The sequence below is a fragment of the Bos indicus genome, chromosome 3, assembly GCF_029378745.1.
Source record: "Bos indicus isolate NIAB-ARS_2022 breed Sahiwal x Tharparkar chromosome 3, NIAB-ARS_B.indTharparkar_mat_pri_1.0, whole genome shotgun sequence".
In the NCBI taxonomy this organism is placed as follows: Eukaryota; Metazoa; Chordata; class Mammalia; order Artiodactyla; family Bovidae; genus Bos; species Bos indicus.
Genome location: NC_091762.1, coordinates 35,184,796 through 35,207,409, shown reverse-complemented (window position 1 = coordinate 35,207,409; position 22,614 = coordinate 35,184,796). Strand labels below are relative to the sequence as shown.

At 41.6% G+C, this 22,614-nt stretch overlaps 1 protein-coding gene across 2 annotated transcripts in view; it reads left to right on the top strand.

Annotated features, from left to right (window-relative positions):
* Positions 1–10,243: 10,243 nt before the first annotated feature.
* Positions 10,244–22,614, top strand: part of EEIG2 (EEIG family member 2) — an 82,387-nt gene continuing 70,016 nt past the window's right edge. For both annotated transcript variants that reach the window (XM_070785994.1, XM_019956955.2), the window contains exon 1: positions 10,244–10,518. In XM_070785994.1, coding sequence (XP_070642095.1) covers positions 10,379–10,518 — 140 coding nt within the window. In that variant the 5' untranslated portion in view covers positions 10,244–10,378. The remainder of the gene's footprint in view (positions 10,519–22,614) is intronic.

Here is a 22,614-nt window from a genome sequence, read left to right as displayed (position 1 = left end):
TCATGATGTACTCTGCATATAAGTTAAATAAGCAGGGTGACAATATACAGCCTTGACATACTCCTTTTCCTATTTGGAACCAGTCTGTTGTTTCATGTCCAGTTCTGACTGTTGCTTCCTGACCTGCATACAGGTTTCTCAAGAGACAGGTCAGGTTGTCTGGTATTCTATAATTAAAAGATTTTATAAATGTATTTTAAACATAAAATTAGATCTTGTAACTTTATATAACTATAAAACAACATAATTTACAAATTAAGTGCATCATAATATGCTAAACAAATGTCTCAAATTAATGACAATAGTTGAATATTCATTCAGCAAACATTTATTTGAGGATCTACTCTGTTCCAGACACAGAGCATATAATACTAGCTGGTACAACAAATGTATCCCAAATTTCAGTGGTTTTATAAATTAAATGTAGTGAAATAAGCCACTCACCCAAGGACAAATACCGTAGGAGTCCATTCACATGAGGTACCTAGAAGAGTCAAATTCATAGATACAGGAAGTAGAAAGGTGGTGGCCAGGGGCTGGGGGACAGGAACATGGAGAGATATTGTTTAATGGGTAAAGAGTTCCAGTTTGGGATGACAGAAAAGTTCTGTAGATGAATGGTGGTGATGGTTGTACAACAATGTGAACGTACTTCATATCACTGGACTGTATACTTTAAAATGATTAAGATGGTAAATGTTAGGTTATATGTATTTTACCACAATTTTTAAAAACAGTTTTTAAAAATCACACACACACAAATTAGATGTTAAATTCTCACACCTCACAAACCAATATCCTGGTCAGTGGGTTTGGGAGAGTGAGTGAGGGACTCTGCTATAAGCTGCTAATAGAAATGCCCAGGCTGATAGAGGCTTTGTCATTTGCAACTCTTGGCTTCCAAGGCTAGTTTAAATCAACATCCAGCTATCAGATGGATTAAGAGCGAAAGAATCACATTCAGGAGATTTGTATGGACCAGGTCTGGAAGATGCACTCATTTCATTGGCTGGGAGTCAGTCTGCAGCAGTGTCTCATTGCAAAAGAGACTGGAAAATATTCAGGATGAAGAGAAAACAGGTTTGGTGATGACCTAGCACTCTAGGCCATAGCCCCACCACTTGGTCATAAGATATCCATTTCATCCTTTTTCCCCAAATAGATAATCTCCAAGAGAGATAATTTCAAATCTCACCTGGTTACTTCATCAAATTCAAAGTACAGGATCTCCAGGTAACCACACAGGCGTCTCCATCAGGTCTGGATGTAACTCCACATCATCTTGTGGCCTAGTGATTCTCACCCATGGGTGATTTTGTCCCCCAGGAGACATTAGGCAAGCTCTAGAGAAATTCTTGATTGTCACAACTGGGAAGGAGGAAGATGCTACTGGCACCTTGCGGGTAAAGGCCAGGGATGCTGCTAAAATTGAACAATACACAGCACCACTCCCACCCTACAACTGTCTGGTCCAATATGTCAATAGTGATGAGAAACTCACTGTGACCTATGGAATAATAAGATAATCTTCCCCAGTCACACCCTGAATATAATGATAGAACAAATGTATTGCAGTAAATACTTCCAGGTGGAAAAGGGCAGAAGGGGAGGCACTGGCCCATTGCAAAGATGAAATTCTGCATGGAGGCTTTGTGATGGCCCTGAACTGGCAGTGGGTAAAGCTCCAAGGTTGGACCATATTACTTTTTTCTGCAAGGAGCCCACTTCCCCTTGTGCATTGTCCTCTTTGGTCACCGACTCTGGCCTCTGAAGTTTTTCTTCTAAGACCACATGGGAAGCAGGTGTCCAGAATTATGACTTCCTTGTGGAAATTACAGCTTTTAATACAGGCTCATGATTTCTTTAGCAATACAATCCCTCAAAAATGAAAAGACTTTTCTGATCTGTTTGCATCCAGTCAGTTTCATAATGCCACTAACACTAAAGTTCTTTCCTAGACGTAATTTGTTATCCTAATTGATTTCCTTGCTTTTCCACCCCATGCTTCTCTTCCTCTCAACATGAGAGGCCAACAGACCTAAATGTGGAGGCCACACCCTAAGTCTAATCTTTGCTGCAGTGCTGAGTTTTAATGGGCCTTTGTTGCCCAAAAGCTTTTTTAGTTTCATTTCCTATTCTTTGAAGTACAGAGTAGTAGACTTTTCCAATCCCTTGGGTCTCCAAATGGCTGTACTCTCTATATTCCTCTTCAGTTATTCTTGCAAACCTGTTTATTATTGCATGAGCGTGTCTCGCTTTTCTAATATCTTGCTAAATGCAGCCAGTAAACATAACCTTTGCCCGTGTATGCTAAGTCGCTTCAGTTGTGTCCGACTCTTTGGACTATAAGCCGCCAGGCTCCTCTGTCCATGGGATTTTCCAGGCAAGAATACTGGAGTGGGTCGCCATTTCCTTCTCCAGGGGATCTTCCCAATCCAGGGATTGAATCCGCATCTCCTTTGGCTCCTGCAAAGCAGGCAGATTCTTTACGCTAAGCTCTGCCCAGCTGGTTCAAACATAACCTACAAACATTTCATTTTCCAACCTCTTCCAAAACTATGGACTTTGTAGTAACCTTATTTGCCTTCTGAATTATCACAGGCAACTCTTTCACCAACGTTTTGCCATGGGTTTCCATTTTCCAGCTCCTAACCATAGTTTCCTTGTTGCCCACTGCCTGTCTGACTAGTTTTAAACGATAGTGCTCTACTTCTGTAACAATATCTGAATTAAGGTAAAGCTAGCTGTTGTGGCAAACATATCTCAAAGGTCACAAAAGTTTGCTTCTTGGTCACATAACAGTTCAATGTTAGTGTTCCTCTTTAGGGGTGGAGGAGCAAGAGAATAAATCTTTGCCATATAGTCATATAGATGTAGGCTTATACAAGCTCTGTTATCTTCAACACATAACTTCAGAAGTTTCCTTTAACATCAAATTCCAAATAGCAGATGCCAGAAAAGAGGGAGAACCGTATGTGGGAGGCTTTATGGGCCAGACCTGGAATTGGTGCCATAACTTCTGATCACATTCCATTGGCTGATGGGATTAAGTAAAAGTAGAGTGTACATATTCGAGGAAGTGTTCTCAAGAGGGAGGGAGCATACCTTTCTACCTTTCTTCCTTCTGAGCACACCTTTCTTCCTTCTATCTTCTTGCCGCCTGGAATTGGAGGTGACTAGAGCTTGAGCAGCCATCTTAGACCATAGGGTGAAAACCACATGTTAAGGGCAATGGAGCAACAGAACTTGGGTTCCTGATGCTCATGGAGCTCTTCTACTTCTCATGGAGACACTTTTATCTCCTGTCTTTACTTAATTAAGAAAGAAATGTGCTTGTCATATTTAAGCATCTGTTGTTTTAAGTTTTCTTTTATTTGGAGCTGAACCTAACTTTAACTTACCTATTCTTCAACTGTTTGGTATGGTTATTTTCTTCCTCTGCCCACTCCTTTTAGTTGGAGACTACTAATACTCCCCTCTCATAGTAGAGGATATTACAAGATCTGTCAAATCTCTGATACCAGTAGTCTTAGCACATGTTAGCACCTTTATTGTTTCACCTGAGAAGTGAAGCACTTGAAAGTGTGAAAGTGTTAGTTGCTCTTTGTGACCCCACAGACTGTAACCCAGCAGGCTCCTCTATCCATGGAATTCTCTAGGCAAGAGTACTGGAGTGGGTAGACATTCCCTTCTCCAGGGGATCTTCCCAACCCAGGGATCGAACATGGATCTCTTGCACTGCAGGCAGATTCTTTACCATCTGAGTCACCAGAAATGAAATTCATATCATTTCAAGAAACACTTATTGAACACCAACTAATGCCAGGTATCCGGCTAGACAGAAGAGATACAAAGATGATTAACAAACCATTCCTGCCTTTGAGAAAATTTATTATAGGTATTGGGGTAGATACTTACATCTGCTGCTTCAATGTTCATTCCATTATTCTATTTGAAGAAGTTGAAAAGCTAAAAACTACATTCCTAAGACTCCTTTATCACTTGAATTCTAGGTGCAAATAACGTCTGCCAAATAGATGCACTTATGAAAAAAATAGGTACGAGTGAATTGGAGGCTATCTTCCTGCTGCTGTGGCCACTTGCAAGCGAGGTATGATAACGTGTTTGCAGCATCCAGGCTCTTCATATGGGCTCCACAGTGGTGGCAGCAATAGTGTGTCCTGTTGTCAGCTTCTCATTCCAGCTACACTACAAATTAGTCAGAATTGGCTAGCGTAATGCTGTAGTAACAAGCAATTCCCCAAATCTCAGTGACTAAATACAATAAAAGTTTCTTTCTCACTGGCAAAAGTTAACTGCATGCAAAGCAAAGAAAACCATCAATACAATGAGAAGGCAACCTATGGAATGGGAGAAACATTTGCAAATCACATATCTGATTTGGAGTCAATATCCAAAATATATGAAGAGCTCACACAACTCAATAGCAAATAACAAAATGAAACAAACAAACAAACAAGTGGGCAGAGGAATCAAATAGATATTTTTCCAAAGAAGACATACAGATGGCCAACAGTTACATGGAAAGGTACTCAACATCACTAATCATCAGGGAAATGCAAATCAGAAGCACAATGAGATATCACCTCACACTTAGAATAGCTATTATAAGACAAGAGATAACAAGTGCTAACAAGGATGTGGAGAAAAGGGAACCTTTGTACACAGTTGATGCGAAGGTAAATTGATTCAGCTTTTATGGAAAACAATATGGAAGTTCCTCAAAAAATTAAAAATAGATCTACCATATGATCCAGTGAACCCACTTCTGGGTCTATATTTGAAGGAAGAAAATCACCATCCTGAAGAGACATCTGCACCCACGTATTCATTGCAGCATTATGTATAATAGCCAACTCATGGAAACAAACTAAGTGTCCATCAACGGATGAACAGATAAAGAAAACAAAACAAAACAAAAACGAAAACATGCTCATTCCAACTCTTTTCAGTCCCATGGACTGTAGTCCACCAGGCTCTTCTGTCCGTGGAATTTTCCAGGCAAGAATGCTGGAGTGGGGTTGCCATTTCCTACTCCTAGGGATCTTTCCAACCCAGGGATCGAACCCACATCTCTTGCATCTCCTGTATTGGCAGGCAGATTCTGTACCATTAGCACTGCCTGGGAAGCCATATGTCTTACACACACATACACACACATACATATATGTATATGAATGTATATTCAGTCATATAAAAGAAAGACACTTTGCCTTTTGAAACAACATGGATGAACATCGAGGTGTGAATTCACTTATTCATCATAAGTGAATAAGTCAAACAGCGAAAGACTTATATGTGGAACTTGAAAAAAAACAAATTCATAGATACAGAGAACAGATTGGTAGTTGACGGATAAAAGGTTTGGAGGGCTGGGAAAAATGGATAAAGAGGGTCAGAGTGTACAAACTTCCACTTATAAATAAGTTCTGGGGATGTAGTGTGCAATATCATGAGTATAGTTAATAATACTGTATTGTGTATTTGAAAGTTGCTAAGAAAGTAGATCTTATAAGTTCTCATTAGAAACACAAAAATTTATAACTATATGAGGTGATTGATGTTAACTAAATTTATGATGGTAATCATTTCACAATATATACCTCTATCAAATCATTATGTTGTACATTCTGAACTAATACAATGTTACATATTGATTATATCTCAATAAAACTGAGGGACAAAAATTTATTGCAAATGTGGGCAGCTGCTCTCCAGGTGCTGACTCAGTGATTTGGGCTGCTTCAATATTGTGGCTACTACATCTGAGCACAAGGTTTCCTCCATGACAATTGTAGCAGGGCAGAGAAAGGCTAGCTGCTGCTGCCGCTAAGTCACTTCAGTAGTGTCCGACTCTGTGCGACCCCACAGACAGCAGCCCACCAGGCTCCCCCATCCCTGGCATTCTCCAGGCAAGAACACTGGAGTGGGATGCCATTTCCTTCTCCAATGCATGAAAGTGAAAAGTGAAAGTGAAGTCGCTCAGTCGTGTCTGACTCTTAGCAACCCCATGGACTGTAGCCTACCAGGCTCCTCTGTCCACGGGATTTCCCAGGCAACAGTACTGGAGTGGGGTGCCATTGCCTTCTAGAGAATTGCTCAAAAGCTTGTCACTGTCTCATCCTGGAAATGATGTATTACTTCTCACATCTTATTGGCTAGAGCTAGTCACATGGCCCTACTGAACTGCAAGGAGATTGGGAAATGTAAACTCCCATATGCCCAAGAAGTAAAAAAGGACCAGATAATAGAGGCATCTGATAATGTTTGCCACAAATGAATTCAATAGTCTGTCAACTTGTATTCCAGCAGCCCTTCCAAGGACTCTGAATTGCTTGACTGATAGCTGTTTGTTTCAGGTTTCTACAGTGAACCCTGGCTGAACCAGGTGTGCACTGATAGCTTTCTATCCCCTAAACTCCATCACTCTCCACCCTTTGGTGCCTTCCTCTGTGCCTCAGGAGGCCATCTTCTACCAACTGCATCTTCCAGGTTTCTTTGCCTTCTCACTTCGGTTGGTTTTGGATCATGGGAAGTAAGCAGCAGGAGATCAGAAAGCAGGAGATGAAAGAGGTCAAGATATTTAACTCCCCTCCTTTCAACACCCCACCAGTCTGTGGTTTCCTTACTCTGCAGTTCTATACAGAATCCTTTCATTAAAATTTCCTCATTTAAACACTTAAAGTATGATGTTTGTTTCTTGTCTGGACCTTGACTCACACACAGTGTTTAATAATCAAGTCTAAATAAGAATACTAGACTCCCTTCAGTTTTAGTGAAGCTGGAGATCTTTATATACTTCGAATTCTAGTATATCATTCCCATTTTAAAACTTCAGTGGCTCCCTATTATATCCCTGTCACCACACCCCACTCTAAGTTGCAGCCAGACTGAACTACTTTCAGTTCCTCCTGCAAAACAGTCTCTCTTCCTCTGAGCCTTTGCACATGCAGTACCTTCCTCCTGGAAACTGCTCTCCACCCCCACTCTCCATTCTGACAGAAGCTCGAATGTCACTTACCCTAGAAAGTTTTCCACAACCCTACTATCCTAGTTAGATGTACTATATTCCCACAGTCAGACACAACTTGACAACTGAACAACAACATTCCCACAGAAGACTTTATTCATACCTACTGTCATAGGAAGACAGATTCAATATCACATTGTACTGCAACAGCCTGCTTACTTACCTCCAAGAGACTCTAAGATTTGGAATAGAAACCACATCTTAGATATCTAGGACTTAACAAATGTGCTTGGCACATACTAAGCACTTGACAAATGTTGGATAGTTCCAGAATGTCATTGAAAAAGTTTGAATGTTCCTCTCCTAGCTATTACTGTCTTCTCTCTTTTCATTCACTGGCAAAAATCAGGAAAAAAAATTGTCACTCATTCCTCATTGCTACCTACCATTCACTTCCCAGACTGCTACCCAAAAACTGGGTTTGCTTCTTGGAGGTGTCAAGCCAAAAGACACAAAGAGAGGGAAGGATTTAATACTTGCAACAAGTAAGGAAAACACTGGGGATCTTTCCTGAAGCAGTGTCTCCCCAGTTGCAAATTTGAGGAAGTTTTAAGCTAAGGGTATATGCCTATTCATGAAGGAATAGGCAGAGGAGAATTTAGTGTAGAACTGGGGCAAAGGTGATCAGAGTCCAAGCTTTAGTTGGTTGAAGTCCGAAAAAGTCTACGTCATCAGTCCTTAGGTTCTGATCAGTCTGGGGTCCCAGAATGTAGTTATTGTCCTGCACCTGGGCGCAGGGGGTGGGGGAGGGGTGGGGAGGTGGCTTATATCCTGCCCAACTCAAAAATGTGTATTAGATTGTAACATATATCCCTTGAGGAGGAACCAGGACTCTCTTTTATTGCTGAACTATTGTTTCTTGACTGCTTTTCCTTTGTTCTTGCATTCCCTCACTTCCCTTAAGATCATTAATTACTGACATCTGTTCAACGGCAAGTATAATCACCAGGCTTAGATCCCAAAATGACTTAGGCCAAAAAAGTCTTCTCTTATGTCCAGAAAACAATGCCTGGTTCTCTTTTTCCAGGGACTCCCTACCCTATCTGCTTATAAGACCATTTTAATCTCACTTTGCCATCACCTTTTATGGAGGCTTCACTTGCCTAGATTACCAATAACTTCCTAGCACTGCAGTTTAATAGCTTCTTTTCAGTCCAAATCCTCCAGGATTGCTCTGCAGCAATGCAGACTCCCCTCCTCCACTCCCCATAGATCATAGACCTACCTCCCTCTCCCTCTCTCTAATTGATCTGCTAGTACATCTGTATTATAAGCCCCTCTGTGCCTTGTTCATTTGTATCTCTAGTCCCCAGCACAGTGCCTGGCACACAGTAGGTCTTAATAAATATGAATATTTAAAACTTAAATAATTTAAAACTTAATATTTAAATTTAAATATTTAAAACTTAAATATTTAAAAGTTAAATAATTAAAGCTCTTCTTTGGCTTCCAGGCCATTTATCTTCCTTGATCTCCTCTTTCTTTGTTCTCAGGTGCCTTCACAAGCTCCTCTTCGTCCATCTACCCATTAAATATTCTTCAGAGTAACTCATTTTTAATCCATTCTTGGGGTTTCAGCCATCAAGGCATACTCTAATTCCCAAATACATGATTTTGGCTTTAACCTTTCCGGTGATCTAAAGCTGCCCTTCTCTCCCTGATGTGTCACAGCTTAAAGACTCATTATCTCTTCCATTCCCAATCTGCCCTCTCCTGCTCCCATCTAGTTTTCCAAGTTACACACTGCAAAGTTCCCTTTTACTCTTCCCATTGCCTTTCCTTGTCCTGATGGCCAACCAGCTATATTCACCACCAACTCCCAACCCCAGACTCCTAAACTCTGCCCCTGGCTTTTTACCTTCATTTCCTCTGCCTGGAACACACCCTATTTCCACAACCCACTTTGTCCCAAATTCTGTTCATTCTTTGAAATTCAGAACACTAGTTAGTATCAATTACTTTAACTGCTTTCCCTTCCGATCTCGAGACAAACTGTCTTCATGCTAAACAAACACACGTGGTACGTTTTCTTTTTTAAGGACCGATTTATATATATATGTATACATATATATATCTCTCTCTCAGTAAATCATAAAACAGTTGAGGTCACGGTTTTTATGTGGTTTTTTGTTTTGTTGTTATTTTTTAAAATAAGTCATTGGGTCTTCATAGTGACCAACATTTTAGGTGATTAAAAATATTTTTATGTGAATGAATGCATGAATAAATGAGTGAACTGGAAACGAGGATCTTTTCAGTTGCAGCCGTTCAGAGAGATTACTGCGAAGGTTAATAATTTAGACTGAAAACAGGAATATTATGTAAGTAAGCAGGCAAGACACATGCAACAACATACACATGCCTATAGAGGGCAGGTAGTTGCTATGCATCTATGGACACTTTATTTTTAGGCTTTTCAATCTCGGTTTGGACAGACTACATTTTAGAAAGAAAGGTATTATTTTAATCTTTTCTGTACTCTTTTATCCTGGATGACAGGAATTAAAGAATAAACAAGAGAAAACGTCTGTAGCAGTCAGTGCCTGAGTCCTCAGCACATTTTAATCCTTTCTTTTCCTTCCTCATTTTATATGAGGAGGCTCGTGAATTTTAGTTTTAGGATTTCAAATTGACGAAAAGAACGTCGTGGAGATTCTGATTCACTCTATTAATCCATGACTCTCAAACCCAAGGGGAAAAAAATATCGCTGAAGAGGGAGGGGGAGAAAGGAGGCGGAGCAAAATAAAGAAAGGCCGAGAGGAAGCTGTAGAAGGAAGTTCCTTTTTGGTAGGATTTGTTTTTTTTTTAACCCGAGAGAGGCGTGACACCCTAACTGCCGTCGCGGGTCAGTTTCCCTGCGAAGCGCCCGCCCGCCCCGAATTTCCTCGCCAGCCCTCCCCACTTCCGCCCAGCGGTGCGCTGCCGGCCGCGGCCGCTGGGGGCGCCGCTGGGCCCGTGGCGCTGAGAAGGCGGCGGCAGCGGCGGTTCTCCCAGCTTCGCCTCTCCTCCCAGACGGGCGGCGGCGGTGGCGGCGGCAAGCTGCATACGGAAAGGGCTCCCACTGCTCAGCCGAGCTGCAGCACGACCACTCCCCGCGGGCGGGCGGGGTCCGCGCTGCGGCCGCCGCCGCGCTCGGACCCGAGTTGCCGCAAGAAGACGCGGCGGCGGCCGGACCTCGGCGCCCCCCGGCCGCGCCCCCGCGCGCAGCTCGCGGCCCGGGCCATGGGGCTGGGAGGGCCCGGGGCTCGACCGAGTTGAAGCGGCGGCGCCGGCCCGCGCGCCCCTTGGGGCCGCCCCCGCACCCCGCTCGCCGGCGTCTGGCTCTCATGATGATGAAGAAGAAGAAGTTTAAGTTTAAGGTGGACTTCGAGCTCGAGGAGCTCTCCTCGGTGCCCTTCGTCAACGGGGTCCTCTTCTGCAAGATGCGGCTGCTGGACGGCGGCAGCTTCACCGCCGAGTCCCCCAGGTAACGCGCCCGCCGCGCCGCCGGCTGCTCCGGAGCAGCTGGATGGGCAACATCTCTTGACGCAGCCCCTTAACTCCAGGAGGGCGGCCAGCCTCGTGAGCTTTTCTTTCTCTAGGGACCAGTCTGAGTGAATCGATCTGCATAAAGTGCTTCGCAAATGGGTTTTCGGCTGGGGTAGCCACCTGTGCTCATGATTCCAGATGGTTCCTGGTATCTGCTCTTCCCTCCTCAGTTCTCCAGGAATGGGAGCGATGGTCAGAAGGGAGAGGATGCTTCTGGTTTCTCTTCAGACCTTTCCATGTTTGTGAGATGCAGAGTGGAACTTGAGCTGTTGTTAGAACAAAAATAACCCAAACTGCTCGAGTTCCAGGAGCGCCGGCTCTAAACAGAATCTGCCTGTACATTTATTTAGCTTTTCTCTTTATGCCTGTCGGTTGCTGAAGTGCTCGGGCGCCCAGGATGCCCAGGCCTTGTCAGACTTGAGTCAAGTGTTCCCTGGAGACAGGACAAGTCTGTGTCTCATCTCAGAGCTGCGTGTCCAGTTACGCCCAAACACTCACTGAATGACCAGTCTTGAAGTGACCGCTAGTTGCTCTCAGTGTGGAGGACTTAGAACCAGAAGCACAGCCCAGACCTTGTTCTCATTTGGGGTTTTTCTGTTGGTTTTTTTTTTTTTCCGTTGTATTGGTCTCATTTTGAAATGCGCCCCTGGGCCTCTCAGGGAGCGTTATTGGCAGATTACAGAATGAAGTCAGGAGTGGTAGTGTTCCTTGAGTCATGCCAGACTATTTGTAGATTGACAGATCTCCTGTAGGGTAAGTGTTCCTTAGGAAAAGAGAAAATTTGCGGAATTTAAAAAAATGAACTTTTAAGGAATAAGGCTTTTAGTTAATGCTTATTTTCTCATTAGTGCTGTACATGGACTTTATCCTAAAATATACTCTGTTTTCCTTTTGTCATCTCTATTAATTATGTAAAGGAAATAATGTCCGTGGGTTGTGGAGTTGGGACGGCAATATTGAAGCCTGTGAAAGCCAGAAAATGTAATTGTCTTGTTGACTAAAGCAAGAGAGTTATGAAGCAATATTGATTCTCAGAATTTTTTTTTTTTTTAAAGATCAGCTGAGGAATTTTTTTAAGTGTGTGTATGTGTTAGTCACTCACTTGTGCCCAACTCTGTGACCCCATGAACTGTAGCCCGCCAGGCTCTTCTGTCCTTGGAATTCTCCAGGCAAGAATACTGAAGTGAATTGCCATTTCCTTCTCCAGGGGATCTTCCAGACCCAGGGATCAAGGCCAGGTCTTCTGCATTGCAGGCAGATTCCTTGCTGTCTGAGCCATCAGGGAAGCCCCATTTTTTTTAAATTAAACTAATATGATGATACATCCGCTGCAGTCATTTTTAACACACTGGTGAGAGAACAGTGTTCGGAGAAGGCAATGGCACCCCACTCCAGTACTCTTGCCTGGAGAAGGAGGAGGAGGAGCCTGGTGGGCTGCAGTCCATGGGGTCTCGAAGAGTCGGACACAACTGAGCGACTTCACTTTCACTTTTCACCTTCATGCATTGGAGAAGGAAACGGCAACCCACTCCAGTGTTCTTGCCTGGAGAATTCCAGGGACCGGGGAGCCTGGTGAGCTGCCGTCTGTGTGGTCGCACAGAGTCGGACACGACTGAAGCGACTTAGCAGCAGTAGCAGCAGCAAGAGAACAGTGTTACTCAGAATGGTGGAATAAACATTGTACCAGCTCTTAAGGTTGAAAGCCAAAGCCAATTTTTGAATGTTTCTGTAGGTGCAAATGACAGTCTTATTCTGTCCTGTGACACTCCCATCCCCCGGCTCCTGGCAGTTAGACCAGCTCTCCTGGCCCAGTGGTGACACCTGGTGGTCAGGGTATTTCTCTACTCCCTGCTTTCTCCCTCATTGACTTGATTCATACCAATTATGAATCAGTTATCCGGGTATTGTAGGCAGTCGTTTATTTGGCAAATATGAATAGACTAAACCCTTTAGGCTTCCCAAGTGGTGTTAGTGGTAAAGAACCTTCCTGCCAATGCAGGATACATAAGAGAAGTAGGTTCTATACCTGTGTCGGGAAGATTCCCTGGAAGAGGGTGTGGCAGTCCACTCCAGAAGCCTTGCATGGGGAACCCCTATGGGCAGAGGAGCCTGGTGGGCTACAGTCCATAGGGTCACAAAGAGTCTGACACAACTGAAGCGATAGAGCAAGCACGCACGCAAACCTTTTAAATATATTATCTTCTCTCACTGCAAGCTTGTAAGGTAGGAATCCCCATTTTGTAGATGAATGAACTGAGATAACTTTCCCGAGGTCCCCACATCTGGTAAATGAAATGCCAAAATTGGAATTCAGGTCTGTATAATTTCAAGCAGATTAATGTCAGATAAAGTACAAAGTTGTGTGCTGTGCTGAATAGGGAATTTCCCATTGTAGTTAATGAGCAAGGGGTGTGATTTGAGTTGGAGTTAGCAAGATCGAAAAAGAAAAAGTAGAGTATCCTGTATGAAATTTATCCCTTTCTTTTCCAACTAAAATGTGACTGTAATCAAAGTCAGTTAGATTAAAAATATGCTGTGTATAACCAACCAGGCAACACCTATTTAGTTTGAAAGGAAGCGATTTATAATAAGGAGCCTGTTCCTTATTAGGTAGAGATAGTTGATAATAAATCTAAGACCAAGAGTATGGAATGAGGCGGATCTGAACCTAAATCGTAGCTCCACCATGGCAGATCTATAAAATAGAAATCATCGCTGGCTTATGTGGGTGTTGTGAGAATTTAGTAAGATGATGCACCTAAAACAGCTACCACAATGCTCTGGCACCTAATTGACATTTAAAGAGAAGACAAGGAGCTTATCTAAGAGGGTTTGTTTCCATTACATGTTATACTTCTTTTCTCCTGGCGACTATGAAAATGTTGAGTTGAAAAAGATTACCTCATTTTAGAAGAAAAAGAAAGAAAACCAGGAATACTTAAAGGATGTGAATTATTTAAAAATTGTGTAACTTTATTTGTGGATACCAGTCTAGGCAGTGTATCTTTAAATAAATGCTAGATTTTAATTGTTTAAAAAATTGCCTGTGCTTTGGCAAAAATCAAATATAGTTAACATCTAACATTTCTACCGTAGAAATATTCATTGAATTACGTAGAAAAGGGTTAATTTAGCAGACCCAAGACTGCTTTCCGTAGAAAGGCCAGCTTACAGTGTTTTTGTTGGCATCTGGGAACCTCAACAATCAATAGTTGCCTACACTGACATAAAACTTTAAAGTGGCTCATTGTGCCTGAACTACAGTGTGATTTGTGCTGAATACTTTCTGGGAGTCTGGGATTTTGGCCTGTGCTGGGCAGAGGGTGCCCACATGACCAGCTCAGGGGAGGCGGGCAGGGGGGGACCCTTAGGTACTGCATCTCTAATGAGCTTCCTTGGTAGACACATGTGTTGTCCCAGTTTGATACCTGAGAAGTTGGTTCTTGGTGACTCCACTGGGAGAGAGCTCTTGGAAGCTTGCACTTGGCTTCTCAGGGCTTTGTTCCATGCACTTTTCTCCTTTACTGATTCTGTTTGTATCTTTTTGCTGTAGTTCATCTTAGACATGAGTATGACTATATGCTGAGTCCTGTGAATCCTCCTAATGGATCACTGAGCCTGGAGATGGTTGTGGGGACCTCCTGATGGATGCATGAACCTACATAAACTAATAATTCATTTTGTTAAAGAAAAGCTTTGGAGGTACACAGCAAATTATAAACATACTTGGTTTTCTGCAAACATTAAAGCTGTAGATCATTCATTGTTTCAGATCAGATCAGATCAGTTGCTCAGTCGTGTCCAACTCTTTGCGACCCCATGAATCGCAGCACGCCAGGCCTCCCTGTCCATCACCAACTCCAGAGTTCACTCAGACTCATGTCCATCGAGTCAGTGATGCCATCCAGCCATCTCATCCTCTGCTGTCCCCTTCTCCTCTTGCCCCCAGTCCCTCCCAGCATCAGAGTCTTTTCCAATGAGTCAACTCTTCGCATGAGGTGGCCAAAGTACTGGAGTTTCAGCTTTAGCGTCATTCCTTCCAAAGAAATCCCAGGGCTGATCTCCTTCAAAATGGACTGGTTGGATCTCCTTGCAGTCCAAGGGACTCGCAAGAGTCTTCTCCAACACCACAGTTCAAAAGCATCAATTCTTCGGCGCTCAGCCTTCTTCACAGTCCAACTCTCACATCCATACATGACCACAGGAAAAACCATAGCCTTGACTAGATGAACCTTTGTTGGCAAAGTAATGTCTCTGCTTTTGAATATGCTATCTAGGTTGGTCATAACTTTGCTTCCAAGGAGTAAGCGTCTTTTAATTTCATGGCTGCAGTCACCATCTGCAGGGATGTTGGAGCCCAGAAAAATAAAGTCTGACACTGTTTCCACTGTTTCCCCATCTATTTCCCATGAAGTGATGGGACCGGATGCCGTGATCTTTGTTTTCTGAATGTTGAGCTTTAAGCCAACTTTTTTACTCTCCACTTTGACTTTCATCAAGAGGCTTTTTAGTTCCTCTTCACTTTCTGCCATAAGGGTGGTATCATCTGCATATCTGAGGTTATTGATATTTCTCCTGGCAATCTTGATTCCAGCTCGTGTTTCTTCCAGTCCAGCGATGTTTCTCATGATGTACTCTGTATATAAGTTAAATAAACAGGGTGACAGTATACAGCCTTGATGTACTCCTTTTCCTATTTGGAACCAGTCTGTTGTTCCATGTCCAGTTCTAACTGTTGCTTCCTGACCTGCATATAAATTTCTCAAGAGGCAGATCAGGTAGTCTGCTATTCCCATCTCTTGAAGAATTTTCCACAGTTTATTGTGATCCACACAGTCAAAGGTTTTGGCATAGTCAGTAAAGCAGAAATAGATGTTTTTCTGGAACTCTCTTGCTTTTTCCATTATCCAGCGAATGTTGGCAATTTGATCTCTGGTTCCTCTGCCTTTTCTAAAACCAGCTTGAACATCAGGAAGTTCACGGTTCACATATTGCTGAAGCCTGGCTTGGAGAATTTTGAGCATTACTTTACTAGTGTGTGAGATGAGTGCAATTGTGCGGTAGTTTGAGCATTCTTTGGCATTGCCTTTCTTTGGGACCAAATACTAATTTTAGTTTTAACAAGTTTCTAGCTGTCTGTCAGGGGCTATGAAAAGTACAACAGCTATAAAGGCCCATAAGGCAGTTACCTCTACTTAAGGAAATTAGATCATACACGTATAATTGCTTGACAGTAGGAGACAGTATCATTTAGTGCCTAATCAATGAGTCAGACAGTATGTGGATATTGTTGAAATTCTGACAGTAAAGAGTTTATTTACAGCTGTAAAGGTTATGAAAACCACATCAGCTTTTCAATTGTGCATGCTGGGCGGATGAATTTGTGTTGAGGAAGTGTGGGTGGGAGGACTGATTGAGCAAGTTGGTAATAGGAGTTGGTGATAGATCAGCCTGATTGCTCAGAGAGTTCACATTAAACTTCTAGCAGAATATAGAGACTTTGAGTGCTATTATAAAGAATTTACTTTCCACTGCTCATAGGATAAGAGTCGATTTAAGATTCTTACACTAAGTTGTAACGTGATTAAAGTGCTTTTAAGTTGGCTGTTGGGCTGATGTTCTTTGTATTCAAATAGGAATAGATTAGAAATGAGGAGACAAATTACAAGTCTATTAAAATAACCCAGGCAAAGTGATTAAGAAAATGAACGTGGAGGCTTTCATGTATTAATAAATCACTGATGAAACGATAACGCTGTGGCAAATGACTTGATGACAAGACAGAGTAAAGAAGTCAAGAAAAATTTTGTTTCATTTTGTTGAGGGGAATATATATATATATATACACATATATATATATTATTAAGGAGGATTGAAGAGGTCAGTTTTATGTTTACCATACTACGTTGAGTGACAGCCTGATAAGCAGTTGGAGATATTTTTAGTGTGGATTTCTTAGGTTCTGGTAAGCCTGCTTACTGAATTTTTCATCTAGAATTTCCTTACATGATTTTGCCCTTTTAAAGATTATTATTGTGCTCTGTGGAATGGAAGCAGGGAGGGAAGCTCAACAGGGAGGGAAATATATATATATGTGTATGTGTGTATATATATATATATATATATGTGTGTGTGTGTATATATATATATATATGTATGTATGTATGTATATATATATATATAATTATAACTGATTCCCTGTTGTTATACAGCAGAAACCAACACAACATTGTAAAGCAATTATCCGCCAATAAAAAAAAAAGATTGTTATCAAAAATTATTCTTGAAAGGATCCAGCTTCTTAAAGAAGGTGTATCCAGTGAAGGGGCTTCCTAGGTGGCTCAGTGGTGAAGAACCCACTTGCCAATGCAGGAGACATAGGAGACCCAGGTTCAACCCCTGGATTGAGAAGATCCCCGGAAGAAGGAAATGGCAACCTATCCAGTCCTCTTGCCTGGGAATTCCCATGGACAGAGGAGTCTGGCGGGCTACAGTCCACAGGGTCATAAAAAAAGTTGGACACGACTTAGCGACTGAGCAACAACATCATCCAGTGAAGAGGTTAAGAAAAAATATAAAGATTAAAAGATATTTATTTGTAATAAATGTTATTAAAATGATCAGCTATTTATATACTATAAACATACATTGTATGATTATAGTGATCTAATAAACTGAAGCCAAGTTATTGCCTAGTAAAATATTTTTGAAGACCTTTCAAAAAGACAGAATATTACATTAAAATCTTTTCAGAACACTTAACTTTATAAAAGCATTCAAATCACTTTTGAGGTTTACTGAGACTATCAGAACAGATTTAATTTCTGGTCTGCTTTAATAAAGAATATAATAAGAAAATTTTCCTGTATTTTTTAGGATTTCCGAGTTTGCTTTATTTTTTTCTTTTGTGTGTGTGTGTGTGTGTGTGTGTGCTCATAGCTAAATATTTTTCTAAGTTTCACATGAACTTGGGGCAGAAAACCACGTGAATCCAGGGAGTGTCTGGGAAGCTAATGAGCACATCTGTATCGGATCTTTTACTTTGTAAACAAACTGAAGGGGTTTTTTTCTGTTTGGCCAGAGTATATTTTCATGTTTTCAAGGTTTTAGTTCTCTGCACATTGTGTACTTCTTTTTAGTAAACTTTTCCCTTATTGCAAAAATAATACATACTCATGTGGAAAACGTAGAAAATAGAAGAGAAAAAGAACAAAAGTTGCGTGTAAGTGGACCAACTAGAGATAATTACTATTATTAGTATTTTGATGTATAACCTAGGAGCCTTTATTGATCCACACATACACACACACACACACACACACACATCCCCCACACACTTATCACATACTTTATTTTTAAAACCAAAGTGCAGTCATACCATTCTTACATTCTTCTCATTTAATGATTCTTCCCATATCATTATTCAATTAATTTATTTTTAATAGCTGTATACCATTCCATTGTATAAATGTGTGCAGTTAGTTTGCTGAACAAAACCCTTTTTGAAAGTCTTTCTTCTTTGCTTTTTTTTAATTAACATTTTTATAAACACACTAAACTGAGCATCTTTAAAGTCAAATTTTGCACACATCATTATTTTTTAAGGATTAGCACTTAGAAATGAAATTATTGAGTCAAAGAGCACTTTTAAGGCTTTTGATTTATATATCAATATATTACTAACTTGCCCTTTGGTACATTAAATTGAATTTAAGATGAAAGAATTACTAATAAGTAGCAAATGCAGAAAATAACCAGCATTAGAAAATGCTCTTTGACCATATGGCACAAAATTATTTATACACTGACCAGAAATGAGATTATCTGTTCACTTTATAGCAGTAGCTAGAACTTTACTTATGTGTCGGGAACTTTTCTGGGCTTCTCTGGTGGCTTAGACTGTAAAAGAATCTGCCTGCAATGCAGGAGACCCAGGTTCAATCCCTGAGTTGGGAAGATCCCCTGGAGAAGCGAATGGCAACGCACTCCAGTTGAGTCTAGGCACTCTTGCCTAGACTAGAATTCCATGGACAGAGGAGCCTGGTGAGCTACAGTCCGTGGGGTTGCAAAGAGTTGGACATGACTGAGTGACTAACACACACACACAAGAACTTTTCTAAGCCTTCACATCCTCAAAATAATCCTAGGAGGAAGGTACTATTATTACGTTATCACTATTACTACTGCTATTACTCTCGTTTTATTCCTAAGGAAACAGAAGCCAAAGAGGTGCTGAAAATGAACACAGCTAGTAAGTGGCCAAGCAGGGAGTCAGTCTGACTTCAGGGTATGCCGTTAGTCACAGAACTCTGCTGTCTCTCAATTTTTATGTTATGTGTTAAACATCTTATGTTTTAACAAACCAGTAATAATATATATAGTATGTTTTCTGAATGCTGCTGCTGCTGCTAAGTCGCTTCAGTCATGTCCGACTCTCTGCAACCCAGTGGACGGCAGCCCACCAGGCTCCCCTGTCCCTGGGATTCTCCAGGCAAGAACACTGGAGTGGGTTTCTGAATGCTAGTGTCAGAAAACTGGTTCCAGCGTGCCACACCTCTAAACAAGTCTTTAGACCTGGCCTGTTTAGATTTGCCCAAGGTTATTGTATGTGGAAGGTAAGAAACATAGTACTCAGGCACATACTGGTTTTTTTCCCAAGGTGTGACTTTCCACCCATAAGTCCTCAAAACTGTTTCATTAATGGATAGTTGTAAAATTGTTATTAATGCCATTTACACTAGGAAGTTAATATTCACTATTGTATCACTGAGTCTTGCACACTAGGCAGTTTATAAATATTTATTGAAAGAATGCAGATATTTGAAGAAAAAATCAATTGTAGCTTTGCTAAGAATGACAAATACACAGAAATTCCCAAATTATATATATAGGGAAGTCATATGGGGAAATCACTGCCGATGGTGATTGCAGCCATGAAATTAAAAGACTTTTACTCCTTAGAAGGAAAGTTATGACCAACCTAGACAGCATATTAAAAAAGCAGAGACATTACTTTGTCAACAAAGGTCTGTCTAGTCAAGGCTATGGTTTTTCCAGTGGTCATGTATGGATGTGAGAGTTGGACTAGAAAGAAAGCTGAGTGCTGAAGAATTGATGCTTTTGAACTGTGGTGTTGGAGAAGACTCTTGAGAGTCCCTTGGACTGCAAGGAGATCCAGCCAGTCCATCCTAAAGGAGATCAGTCCTGGGTGTTCATTGGAAGGAATGATGTTGAAGCTGAAACTCCAATATTTTGACCACCTGATTTGAAGAGTGGCCTCATTTGAAAGGCCTCATGTGAAGACTCATTTGAAAAGACCTTGATATTGGGAAAGATTGAAGGCAGGAGGAGAAGGGGACGACTCAATGGACATGAGTTTGGGTAAACTCCGGGAGTTGGTGATGGACAGGGAGGCCTGGCGTGCTGTGATTCATGGGGTCACAAAGAGTCAGACATGACTGAGCGACTAAACTGACTGAACTGATTGGGAAATAAATGCTGTTCTCTATACACAGCTTATAAGAATTAGTATTCACTTTGGGGTGTCAGCCTTTGAGGAATATTATCAGGTAGAGATCCAGGGAACTATATTAAACGAGTTTCAGGAGAAAATGATGGTGTTCAAATACTAAGGAATGAGCGTGTATATTTATATATTTTACATTCCTAATTTTATTTATTACAAAATCCCTTTTATAGAGGTAAAATCCCTTTTGCCTCCTACTGGGTTAGGATATATATCAACTTTTGTAACACATACATTTGAAAGATAACAAGTGGCCTAAACAAGCTGATGTGGTGGCGCTGATCTGTCAAGTTACCAGGGGCCCTGACTCTTTATCTTGTTGCTCTTTCAGGTCCAGGGTATTGTTCTTTTCCACAGGGACTAAGTTGGCTCACCCCACATCCGAATTCCAGCCACTGGGAAGGAGGAAAGGGGAAGGGGAGGTCTTTTTTGCTCATAGCCCATTGACCAGAACTTGAGCAGGAGAATACATCCAGCCCCAAGAAAGCTGAGAAATGTCATCTCTGCTGGGTGTCCATTTACCCAGCAGAAGATTCAGTTATGATAAAGAGAAGGAGAAGACAGTTATCAGGGGACAGTTAGCTTCTGCCATTCTTCTCTTTTAGAGAAGAAAAAGTTGATCTGCAGGAAAGCAACCTAATTTGTTCAAGGTCACACATCAATTAAATGAAAAATATTTGAAAGACTGTCCCATAAAGAGAGAACAGACTTAACACTGGGTAGATCAGAGAGAACCAAGGACCAGTGGGGAAATGTTAAAGATGGCATGTTTCTATTCAATATAATAACAGAAAAAATAATCTCCAACATTTAAAGGAATGCAGTAGTTAGTGAACAGGCTGCCTTGTCCATTTGTCAGGAATGTTATCCTTCATTAGAAGGATGGGTGACCCTAGGTGAGTCTTACAGCTCTTACTCCAGGATTTCTATCATACAGGACCCCAAAAAGTTTGTTCAGGGTCCTGTATGATCTTATGGAAGAACCCAAAGGAATTTTTTGGCCAACCCAATATGGTGACTGCAGCCATGAAATTAAAAGACGCTTATTCCTTGGAAGGAAAGTTATGACCAACCTAGATAGCATATTCAAAAGCAGAGACATTACTTTGCCAACAAAGGTCTGTCTAGTCAAGGCTATGGTTTTTCCAGTGGTCATGTATGGATGGGAGAGTTGGACTGTGAAGAAAGCTGAGCGCTGAAGAATTGATGCTTTTGAACTGTGGTGTTGGAGAAGACTCTTGAGAGTCCCTTGGACTGCAAGGAGATCCAGCCAGTCCATTCTGAAGGAGATCAGCCCTGGGATTTCTTTGGAAGGAATGATGCTAAAGCTGAAACTCCAGTACTTTGGCCACCTCATGCGAAGAGTTGACTCATTGGAAAAGACTCTGATGCTGGGAGGGATTGGGGTCAGGAGGAGAAGGGGACGACAGAGGATGAGATGGCTGGATGGCATCACTGACTCGATGGACGTGAGTTTGAGTGAGCTCTGGGAGTCAGTGATGGACAGGGAGGCCTGGCGTGCTGCGATTCATGGGGTTGCAAAGAGTTGGACACGACTGAGCAACTGAACTGAATATGATTAAGTGTTCAATTTTATTTCCTAATAAACTGCTCTTCCTGTATGTGCCAAATGTGTGTATGTTTCTGTCTCCTTGATCCTCTTTCCTATTTTCACCTCTTCTTTACCATTCTTTTAGTTGATTGACATTCCAGGCATTCTTCAAGATCTAGATCAAATGTCTCATTGGTTTTATGCCCACATCTGTCCCAGACTACAGTCCACCCACTGCTTTTCTCCAGTACTTATTTCACATACTGTGTTCTTAATATATATATATATATATATATTATTATTATTTGTTGAATAAATGAAATCTTTTCTCACCATCCCTAATATGATTTTACCTCTTACTCAATTCCTGTAGTTCTTGTTTCTACCATTCATTTCACCCATACTCATTCCTTTAATTACCTGTAAAGAGTTCCATGCAGTGTAAAATATTCAGGTGTTGTTCAGTTGCTAAGTTGTGTCCAACTCTTTGGAACCCCATGGACTGCAGCACGCCACCCTTCCCTGCCCTTCACTATCTCCCGGAGTTTGCTCAAACTCACATCCATTAAGTCAGTGATGCCATCCAACCCTCTCATCTTCTGTTGCCCCCTTCTCCTCCTGCCCTTAATATTTCCCAGCATCAGGGTTTTTTCCAGTGAGTCAGCTCTTCGCATCAGGTGGCCGAAGTACTGGAGCTTCAACTTCAGCGTCAATCCTTCCAATGAATATTCAGGGTTGATTTCCTTAAGGATTGACTGGTTTGATCTCCTTGCTGTTCAGGGGACTCCAAAGAGTCTTATCCAGCACCACAATTCAAAAGCCTCAGTTCTTTAGTGCTCAGCTGCCTTTATGGTCTGACTCTCACATCCGTACATGACTACTGGAAAAACCATTGCTTTGACTAGACCTTTGCTGGCAAAGTAATGTCCCCGGTTTTTAATGTGCTATCTAGGTTT